At 43.2% G+C, this 11014-nt stretch overlaps 1 protein-coding gene across 1 annotated transcript in view; it reads right to left on the bottom strand.

The window, feature by feature from the left end:
* mef2b (myocyte enhancer factor 2b) overlaps positions 1–7734 on the bottom strand; it is a 13906-nt gene extending 6172 nt beyond the window's left edge. Inside the window, exons 1-5 of the mRNA XM_080836079.1 lie at positions 7658–7734; positions 3447–3529; positions 2893–3096; positions 1618–1746; positions 433–622 (exon numbers count right to left, since the gene is read on the bottom strand). Of these exons, the coding sequence (XP_080692205.1) occupies positions 433–622; positions 1618–1746; positions 2893–3096; positions 3447–3500 (577 nt within the window). The 5' untranslated portion in view covers positions 3501–3529; positions 7658–7734. The remainder of the gene's footprint in view (positions 1–432; positions 623–1617; positions 1747–2892; positions 3097–3446; positions 3530–7657) is intronic.
* Between the last annotated feature and the right edge of the window lie 3280 nt (positions 7735–11014).

Here is an 11014-nt window from a genome sequence, read left to right on the forward strand (position 1 = left end):
GAAACATGTCATTGCTCTTCCAGATCTACAAGGGAAGTATACAAGCAGGATGGAAGTAACTGTTCTAGTCTAAAATCTTCAAAGGATCACTGAGGCCAGAGTGTGTGTCCTGGGAGAGAGAGGATCAGGATGACCACTGAGGCCAGAGTGTGGGTCCTGGGAGAGAGAGGATCAGGATGACCACTGAGGCCAGAGTGTGGGTCCTGGGAGAGAGAGGATCAGGATGACCACTGAGGCCAGAGTGTGGGTCCTTGGAGAGAGAAGATCAGGATGACCACTGAGGCCAGAGTGTGGGTCCTTGGAGAGAGAGGATCAGGATGACCACTGAGGCCAGAGTGTGGGTCCTTGGAGAGAGAAGATCAGGATGACCACTGAGGCCGTGGGGGTGTGAGTGCGGTGTCATGGAGAGAGAGGATAATGGTGGCCGCTCACCTGAGTGCTGTGTCATGAAGCCGGGATGGGTTGCTGGACCAGCCGGGCTTGCGGTGCCGGGTCTGGGGCCCAGAGGCTTGAAGACAGGGGCCCGGTGGGGCCCCAGGCCGGGGTGGGAGACGTTGGGGTATCCGTTCTCACAGCCGGAGCTCATCAGCACCTGGGCGTCGGCTGGGAGGAGGGAGGGGGCCTGTGCAGGAACCAGAACAGGAACCTTTTAAAGAAGGCAAACTATATTGTTCTCAACAACAAATTCGTCGGGTACCTAACAATACCAAAAACCTGAGACAACAACTCTGAAAAACTGCCAACAGTCTAAATACAACATGGACATCTACTGTATGTTCAGAGTCTCAAGGTCAAGGACATCTATGTTCAGAGTCTCAAGGTCAAGGACATCTATGTTCAGGGACTTAAGAGATTCATCACTGCCTTTCAGCTTTGTTATCATTTCAACTGTGTTGGTCCGTCACCCAATCCGGTCCCCTTACGTTTGCATAGCCAGGCTCTATTGGCGGCTAACATGACTCACGTAAAATAGTGCCACAGAGAGGTCCATGACACACACACACACACACACACACACACACACCCACACCCACACCCACACCCACACCCACACACACACAGTCAGAGTGGGGCTGAGACTCACGTAAAAGCGCTGGCGTGCCACAGAGAGGTCCATGACACACAAACACACACACACACACACACACACACACACACACACACACACACACACACACACACACACACACACACACACACACACACACCCACACCCACACCCACACCCACACACACACAGTCAGAGTGGGGCTGAGACTCACGTAAAAGCGCTGGCGTGCCACAGAGAGGTCCATGACACACAAACACACACACACACACACACACACACACACACACACACACACACACACACACACACACACACACGCGCGCGCGCGCAAGTCACGTAAAAGCGCTGGCGTGCCACAGAGAGGTCCATGACACACACACACACACACACACACACACACCCACACACACCCAAACACACACACACACGCACACACGCGACTCACGTAAAAGCGCTGGTGTGCCACAGATAGGTCCATGACACACACACACACACACACGCACGCACGCACGCACGCACGCACGCACGCACGCACGCACGCACGCACGCACGCACGCGTGACTCACGTAAAAGCGCTGGCGTGCCACAGAGAGGTCCATGCCCTCGTTGAGCTGATACTTCTCCCCTCCCACCTGCATGCTCTCCTCATGCTCCAGCTCGGCGGCCTCCAGTCCCAGGCCTTTCCTCCGCAGTGTCTGCAGCAACAGGAGACGCACACACACACACACACACTCAAAAACAGCACCAATACATATGCTCCAGGAGATCCATATTCATACATGGGTTTATTCCTATGGAGTGGACAGTTCAGAAGATGTGCGTGAGGAAAATACAGAGTGCATAAAAATAGGTTGAGCGCTATTATTAGGATGCACTCAGTAGTCTTAGTAATTAGCTCTTTCGTAGTCATAGTAATTAGCTCTTCAGTAGTCAAAGTAATTAGCTCTTTAGTAGTCATAGTAATTAGCTCTTCAGTAGTCATAGTAATTAGCTCTTCAGTAGTCATAGTAATTAGCTCTTTAGTAGTCATAGTAATTAGCTCTTTAGTAGTCATAGTAATTAGCTCTTCAGTAGTCATAGTAATTAACTCTTTAGTAGTCATAGTATTTAACTCTTTAGTAGTCATAGTAATTAGCTCTTCAGTAGTCATAGTAATCAGCTCTTCAGTAGTCATAGTAATTAGCTCTTCAGTAGTCATGGTAATTAGCCCTTTAGTAGTCATAGTAATTAGCTCTTTAGTAGCCATAGTAATTAGCTCTTTAGTAGTCATAGTAATAGCTCTTTAGTAGTCATAGTAATTAGCTCTTTAGTAGTCATAGTAATAGGCTCTGTATTCTATGAGGCAGTCTGGGCCTCCTACAGGGAGAGTTTTCTGCAGCCCTAGATTATCACACGGATGTTTCCTTCCTTTGCACACCACTACAGAGCCCAGAACACTGACATGAGGTCTGACAAGCAACAAACAGAACCTAAACATTATAAGCAACAACCAGAACCCAAACATTATAAGCAACAACTAGTACCTAAACATTATAAGGAACAAACAGAACCTAAACATTATAAGGAACAACCAGTACCTAAATCCAAACCTCTGTCTCAGGTGGTCCCACTGACTGTGTATGCACATACACAAGGGGGAGGTTTGGCTTCATCGTTTCAACAGTTGTGTGCATTTACAAAAATAAATACATAAATCAACACAGCACACAATAGAAATGAACTATCTGTGGCTTTGTACCTCCAAGATGTCTGTGTTGGTCCTGCTCTCGTTGGGCTCACTGTACTGTGTGTGTGTGTGTGTGTGTGTGTGTGTGTGTGTGTGTGTGTGTACGTGTGTGTACCTCCAAGATGTCTGTGTTGGTCCTGCTCTCGTGGGGCTCACTGTACTCGGTGTACTTGAGGAGGACCTTGTCCATGTCGGTGCTGGCGTACTGGAACAGGCGGTTGGTGCTGTTGAAGATGATGAGGGCGATCTCACAGTCGCACAGCACGCTCAGCTCGTACGCCTTCTTCATCAAACCAAACTTGCGTTTGGTGAACGTCACCTAGGAGACCACATCAAGTCACACTTAGCGTACTGACACAGCACTGTGGCACAGAGAGATGGGGTGATAAGCTTACTGTCAACGACGCTTGAAGAGTTAATTTGAACAATTTCTTTCAATTACACAACTAGCCTTCAGGTACCATGTACTTAATCATTTTGAAATAATTAAATAAATTATCTTTAGGACAGTGTACTTTTTGTACAAGTACACGTAGTTAGGATTAGTAACGTGAAAAACATTTAATTCACATTCCCATAGAGGTGCATTCTATCAACACTACTACTGAATATAACCCGGACCTAGGGCTTCTCAAAATAATTGTGAAAAACAGTAAATATTACACGTACCTGTCGGTTTCGTTGGTCCATAATGCGTGAGATCTGTATTTTCTTTCTCCCCATTGCTTTGCAGTTGTGAATATATGCTAGGCCTACGTGTGGAAAACACCGTAATTTAACGTTAGATTTATAAACATATGACAATCGCATACATTAATGTAATGTTGAAATGTGGGATCCATCTACTATGTGAAATTGCTTTTCATTTTGTCTTTGAATCCCTGATCACCCCGCCTCCCAGGCCTATAATAGAGGGGTAGTGTGTGTGTGTGTGTGTGTGTGTGTTTGTGTGTGTGTGTGTATGTGGGTGTGTGTGTATGTGAGTGTGTTTGTGTATGTATGTATTTTTAACCTGAAGAGGCTGTTTTGAGTTCTTTTGTTAGTCCTTACTCAGGCTCACACCCACTCAGTCTCGCTTATCCCAGGCCTATAATTGAGGGTTAGTGTGTGTGTGTGTATGTGTGTGTGTGTATGTGTGTGTGTGTATGTGAGTGTGTATGTGAGTGTGTATGTGAGTGTGTGTGTGTGTGTGTGTGTGTGTGTGTGTGTGTGTGTATGTATTATCCCAGGCCTAATTTTCTTTCTCCGGAAGTGATAGTTATAAATATGCCAGCTCCATTTAAAGGTAGACTACTGGAAGCGATGTTGTTACTACCGTGTACAAATTATTATTTTTTTTTTAAGAAAAATGTTCCAATACACCCCCCCATCTCCCATGAGCTGATGACACACACACAGTTAGACGGCAGGGGCAAAAGGACACGGTGACATATTAATGTTTTTATTCCTCCAGTGGAGTGGAGTACCACGCACAGTTCACACACGACTAGAACTACGCTGTACATTACCGCAGCTGGTCAGGTCATTGCAATTCTGTCAGTCTAAAATGATCAATATAATAATATATTAACAATATAACAATAAATTATCGAAATATCATGTAATGTCACTATTGATGTATCATATAAGCTGTCCAACACAGTTTAATGAGTATTTGCGTCAACCATTTCTTTTTAACACACGTTACTGCAGTTTAAGGTGTAAATCAAATGAAGGCCCAAAGCCTGCTCAGTGTCCTGGGTGACTGCTCTGCTCTGCTCTGGTCTGCTGATGTGAGCCCCGTGGGGATTGTTGCACCACTACTATTCCTCTTATAGTGGACATGCATGACCTCTTCTATAAATAGGATCATACCCGCATGGCGAGCGGATATGGTGCCTGTGTTCCCACGACCCGACAGTGCCCGCCGCAGCCCAGCCGCTCTTGGCACACAGAGTCAGGAGACGGCAGGGAATCCACCTCTTTGACTGTTATTGCCTTATAAAGCATAATCAGATCTGGGCCTTCATCACGTAACTGTTCAGGTGATGCTAGCAGTGCTAGACAGCTGCTGACAAGCCAAATAATGTGCAAAGAGACTCTGTTGGACGTGGAGATTACCTGCGGGGGACAAATGACCAGTCTGGACAAAACTGGAGTTCCCCCACCAGCCTTCCCTCACCCACCGCCTTCACCCACCCACCCTCACCCTCCTGCCTTCACCCTCCTGCCTTCACCCACCCATCCTCACCCTCCCATCCTCACCCACCCACCTTCACTCAGGCTCCTGATGACCTAATCATGGAGGCATGTAATAAACAGTGTGTGATGAACACATGAGGCATGTAATAAACAGTGTGTGATGAACACATGAGGAAATGGTGGCAGACTAATGACAGATGCGGCATTTGCTATTATTACACAAAACTCTAAACAAGATTTTGCCATCTTTTCAGAGACAAATCAATGCACTGGGTCAGCAGCTCCTCAGTGCAGGTGTCAATGCCAATGAACTGTTTTACGCTAGGATATCTAAGGCACTGAAGATGCCTCTTATAGGATATTTAAGGCACTGAAGATGCCTGTCCGGATGCTTGCAAGGTAGCTAGCTAGTACACATCTGTATGACGCAATACTGTCGGCATTGCATGTCTCCTTCCGACTCTGCATGTGCCACAGCTCTTATCCCTTAGGGAGAACCTGACTTCCTGTGGTGCCCTCCCCCAGAGGCCAGACTGGTGGAAAAGACTACACAAACAGAGAGGGCCTCCCTCCCTTTGCCCACTCTCCCTCTCACACAAGCAAGCGTCCTCCCTGTGCCCACTCTCCCTCTCACACAAGCAAGCGTCCTCCCTGTGCCCACTCTCCCTCTCACACAAGCAAGCTCCCTCCCTGTGCCCACTCTCCCTCTCACACAAGCAAGCTCCCTCCTGGGAGCAGAGGAGTCTTAATTGCCCAAGGCCTTGCAGGGAACGCTCTGACAACAAACAGTTTCATCATTCAGTCTAAGGTGTTTCCAGAACTGAAGGAACGAGTCATCAAACAGTCTTAGGTGTTAACGTAACTGAAGAAGAGAGTACAATAGAACCAAAGAAAAAAGTGTTTGTTGACTGCCGCTTGTTGCTTGTAGCTTGTGTACTATGTATAGCATCCGCTGATGACTTACAATTTTATGTATTCTATGTGTACTATATATAGTTTCAGCCTGTCTATGTTAAGCTACACAACCATGTGTGCGTCACAAAAATACATTTGGGTTGATACAATATAATAATATAATATAATATAATATCATATAATATAATAGTGTTGATGTGTGGATCCTGCTCTCATTAATACCAAAAGGTTTAGAGACATATTTCTTAAATTACTTTATTGCAGCTATTATTTAACTGTCTTGAGGACAACATTCGATAATGCAGTGGATACATCAACCCTTGATTAGCTAACACTGTTTAAGATACACTGTGGCATACATGTTTCAGGCACTCAGAGTCAAATATCAGCCAATCATCACGGGCAGGGAAATGTTTTCTAATTATTTATTATTTATACTCACAGTAGGTACTTCACATGTCATACAATGCTGCACTATATTATATTATATTATATTAAATTATATTATATTATATTATATTATATTATATTATATTATATTATATTATATTATATTATATTATATTATATTACATTATTGATTATCGACCCCCTCTCATAGAAGGTACTTCACATGTCATATAAAGCTGCACTGGGAAACCAGGTTTCAGAAGACTGACTAAAATAGAAAGCCACGGTCTTGTTATTTGCATATTAATATCCACAACCTCCAAACCCAGTCACACTCGCCAAAAATCTCACGCAGTGCCTTCAGTTTTTGTCTGAATTTACAAATAGAATTTTCTACAAATAGTGCAAGAATGCAAGTGAGACCCATCGTCAGGAAAATGAATCAATGCTTTGTGCACCGACCGAAGAGCTGGCATGAGGTGACTGGGTATTAGAATTTAAGAATGAATGTACTAACTTAAACTTAAAGTTTGATTCAGTGACATTTGAACAGTAAGTTTCCTCTGCTGACAGGTAATAAGAGAGATAATCTATGATAAAAAACCTAATCCCTTGTTGACTGAAAGTGACTGATGCCATCCAAATGTGAGGTGTACAGTTAAAAGTATTCTGTCTGGCAAGATCATTAGCAAACATAGAGTAATCGAATTATGTAATAATATACTTCTACAACATTATATAAATGGTTTGGGAAATGTATAAAATAAGACTACAACATTCAACCGCCTCTAACTGCATCTAAATGTTATAGACTACATATGAATTAACTTCTGTATAACTGAAGGTAATTGCAATAATGAGATTTATTTTTTCATGGTTTTAAGTTAAATCCCTACTTCCCCTTTGCATAAAAGATTATTTAGTGCTTATCTGAATAAAAAGCCAGTCTTACTGAGAATTGTAGGGTGATAAATATTAAAGATTAAATATTTACCCTACTTAATATCATGCAGTGTTGTGTTAAATAACAAATTCCTGCTGCTCAAACAACCATACATATGTACAGTCTTACTTGTTTATCACAATACTGTTCCCAGTTTACGGCAACTTTGTGGCCTACTTGGCAAGATTCTGTTAGCTGAGAAACTACACACAATCGATCGCATAAATGACATTATTACTCAGACAGGAACATTCATGAATGTTGTTCTCTATATGTCTCTCTCTTACACCTCCTCTCACAGCTGTATTCTGCTTGCTCACCTGTCACGAGTCCCTCCAACCAGCTGTAGTCTAAACATAGCCCACATCCAGAGCTTTCACTAAGCAACTCCGCCAAAACGTCCAAGTGAACCACGCTTTTATCTTTATGTAAATCTTAATGTAGTTGTTACCTTAAGGTGTCTTCAGATTGAGCTGGTTTAGAGTTGTCTCTTCGGTCAGATACTGAATCTTGGCAGATCGGTGTTCATTCTCCAGATGCGCATACTCTACCGTCCGTCTATTTGTAAATGAGACAGGAACGCCCACTCTGCTGTGTCATTGGTTTAGCGGTCTACTACGGCAGGCCTTTTTCAAACCTATTTTGAACAAGCGCCTCATAAACGTGGTGTGCGCCAGTGAATGAAGGCTGTCAGTGCTATAACTTTAAATAGCCTTTCATCAGGAGTCCGCGACTATGTGACAGGCATATCTTCGACGCTATTGTTGGATTAGGTATTTTTGTCACTTTTGTCGTTTGCCATTTTCTTCAAACGAACATGAGCAATGCCGCCCTGGTAATAAATCTACATAGTTTATGAAGAACCCTCGAAAATGAATCATCAAACATGTTAGCTTGATACAAGGCACGTTAGGTTCTAAAATACGTGTTTATCGGATGCTAAAAGATGCTTTGATGAAATTATGAGGTGTGAGACAAGAGCCCATATTTGCTGTCTGGAAGCCTAATGGCGAATGGTACCATATTTAGCTTCATGAAACACTAACATCTCACTTGTCACCTACATATTTCTTCTTAAGATATGATCTGTCTCACAAAATGTCTTTTGCAACCGCTTATCAGGGTAAGAGGTAGCTGGCGAGGTAGCTTTATTTAGTTTGTGGAAGTCATTGCTGTGAGAATCTGTCATGATGTCCAGTGTTTGATTCTCAGTGGTTTCAACGTTTCCACTCACGAAGGGCTGGACAACACTAAGAGAAAGACTGAAGGCTGAGGCCTTTACTGGGCACTACGGGCAGTGGCGGTTCTAGGATTTTTCTGAAGCAGGGGCCACAATGGGGCCAAATGTAACCTTCAGGGGCCAACAGTGTCATCACCATCTGATATCCAGTGATGACGCTGCTTAAATAAACATCAATTTGCGGCAAGGCAATACACACATACTGACAGTAAAGAACATCTACTTCTAGTCATCTATCCAAAAGCAACAATGAATAACTCAGTATCCCTTTTGAAACTGAAATAAAAAATCATGAATCAGTAATTGTAATATATATATATATGTTTTAATTCAGTGTGCATAAAGGGCACATAAAACACACAAAACATAAAAGATAGCAACAGCTTTTAACTGTAGGCCTATATACAACAACATATTCTCTCTCTCTCTCTCTTCTCACTCTCACACACACACACACACACACACACACACACACACACACACACACACACACAACAGCTTCTCCTTCTAAGCTTTGTTTATAGTCGCTAGTCCTAACAAGGTGGCAAAAAGCATGTATACACCTCTCTCTCTCTCTTCAGAAAAGAAGAATTCTCCGATTGCCATGCTTTGCGCTAAAACGCCTGACAAATTAATTCAAGTCCAATGACTTGGCCCGTCGAGACTCAACGCTTAGCACACCCAAGTGACTCAGACGAGCATTGTACACAAATAAATAGCCTGGGCAATGCACTGCAATTCATAGATACACATAAGTTTGAAATTCATCCAGCTAGGAATGAGAAATGTGATTCGGAGATCGCATAGACTACTTGCTAAATCATTTAGAATTAGCAGCATTGTTCTTTTCCACTTGCGCTTGCGAGTTGACACAACAGTAGCAGGCTATCCCTGCATGTCGAAGGTTAATTTTTCCTGCTTAATGAAAATGCAAGCCCATATCTAATGATATTAGCCTATTGGTGATGATCGACCTCTTTCAAAATACCATGCACCTTCATTTTGTTTCTCTTACATCGCCATTCATCTGTCTACTACGATATGTCTGATGAAGTGCACCATTTGAGATTCACTGAAAACAAACACAGAATATCGCGAGGCTATCTGATTGATTGACGTGATTTTCAGCCAAGCAAAGTTCGTTTTGGTGGTCACCAAAGCCTTAAGACCCACCCCATGTGTATTTTTAACCAACCAGAGTGAGTTACATGCTGCATTCGTCAGGAAAACAGCACGTGTACAAAATGCTACGCTACGCAGCAACCGGCAGGAACAGAACGCTTCTTCTCCTATTCACTATTGACGCAACCGGCGCACTGCCACCAACAGTTTAGAGGTGGAACTGTAGCAGTGATCATTTAATTCTCCGCTTGGTTTTCCGCTTGGTTTTCTCGCCAGGTGATTGGCAGAACAGGGGCCAATCAGGGGCCAATCAAATTAGAGGAGGGGCCTCGGCCCCCCTGGCCCCGCCTCTAAATCCGCCCCTGACTACGGGTCCTAACGTGTGGAGCCCAACTGTCTTCATAAGATGTTTGCAGGAGATGCATTTATATTTAGGAGGGCTATTTCCATATCTACTGGCTCTTATTTTGGCATTTTGTCTCCATGACGACTGAGATCACTCTAACACTGAAAATACTACAAATATTGGAGCTGTGTATCAAACTTTAAAACTTTATGTGTATTCAAATAGTTGTTTTACTAAATTACTCTGAAAAGTCTTAAGCAGGTGTGCTGCATCTCAGAACAGCCCTTGCTGATGTAAGGCATCTGGCCCTGGTCCAGCGCATGTCCAGCCCTAACCCGACCCTTCTCTGTTCCATCTGGGCACCAAGAGAGCACCTGTATCAGACTCCATTCAGCACTCGCCTGGTGAGGTAAAACTAATGTAGTTGATGAAGAAGAAACCTTGTGAATATTAGATCATCACCACTGCACCTTCTCTTGATGCTGTCTCCTGAGTTCAATTCAGTTACACTTCCATGCTTAATCACTTGAGATGATTAGTGAACTATTCTATTCAAAGAGGCCTACAGTAAAAATATTTTATTGCTATTTCAGACTTGACTTTCGTGCTGATGACAAGTGCTATGCTCCAAGCTAAAGCATGTCTGATCCTGTGACATTGGTAAATGTCTTGATCTCTGGAGTTTAATATAACATTTGTGCTAAATGTATAAGAGTCAACAGGATATTTTTGGGTGAAATCAGCTCATCCTTCACTAAATGGTGCATGTACTGGTTTCTGCCTCAGTATAAGTTACATTTTTTTTACACAAAACTAGAATAAACAACTTTTTTGCATGTGGTGACATTCTTAAAGTTTGTACAGGACAGACAATATCTTTGTGCGTTAAATGGGATTTTTTTTAGATGTTTATGATGTTGTGGGCACATTTAATTGAGGCAATAGTACCCATTTCACCTTAAAAAACTGAGAACTTAAAAGACATTAAAGCATTGTCAGCATTTTCATGTTTGTCATCTAAGAGAGGTCAAAGCCACACACACACAAACACACACACACACGCACACATACTGACCGTTAAATATAGAGGCAATAATTCA

This window comes from Sprattus sprattus, assembly GCF_963457725.1.
Source record: "Sprattus sprattus genome assembly, chromosome: 3".
In the NCBI taxonomy this organism is placed as follows: Eukaryota; Metazoa; Chordata; class Actinopteri; order Clupeiformes; family Clupeidae; genus Sprattus; species Sprattus sprattus.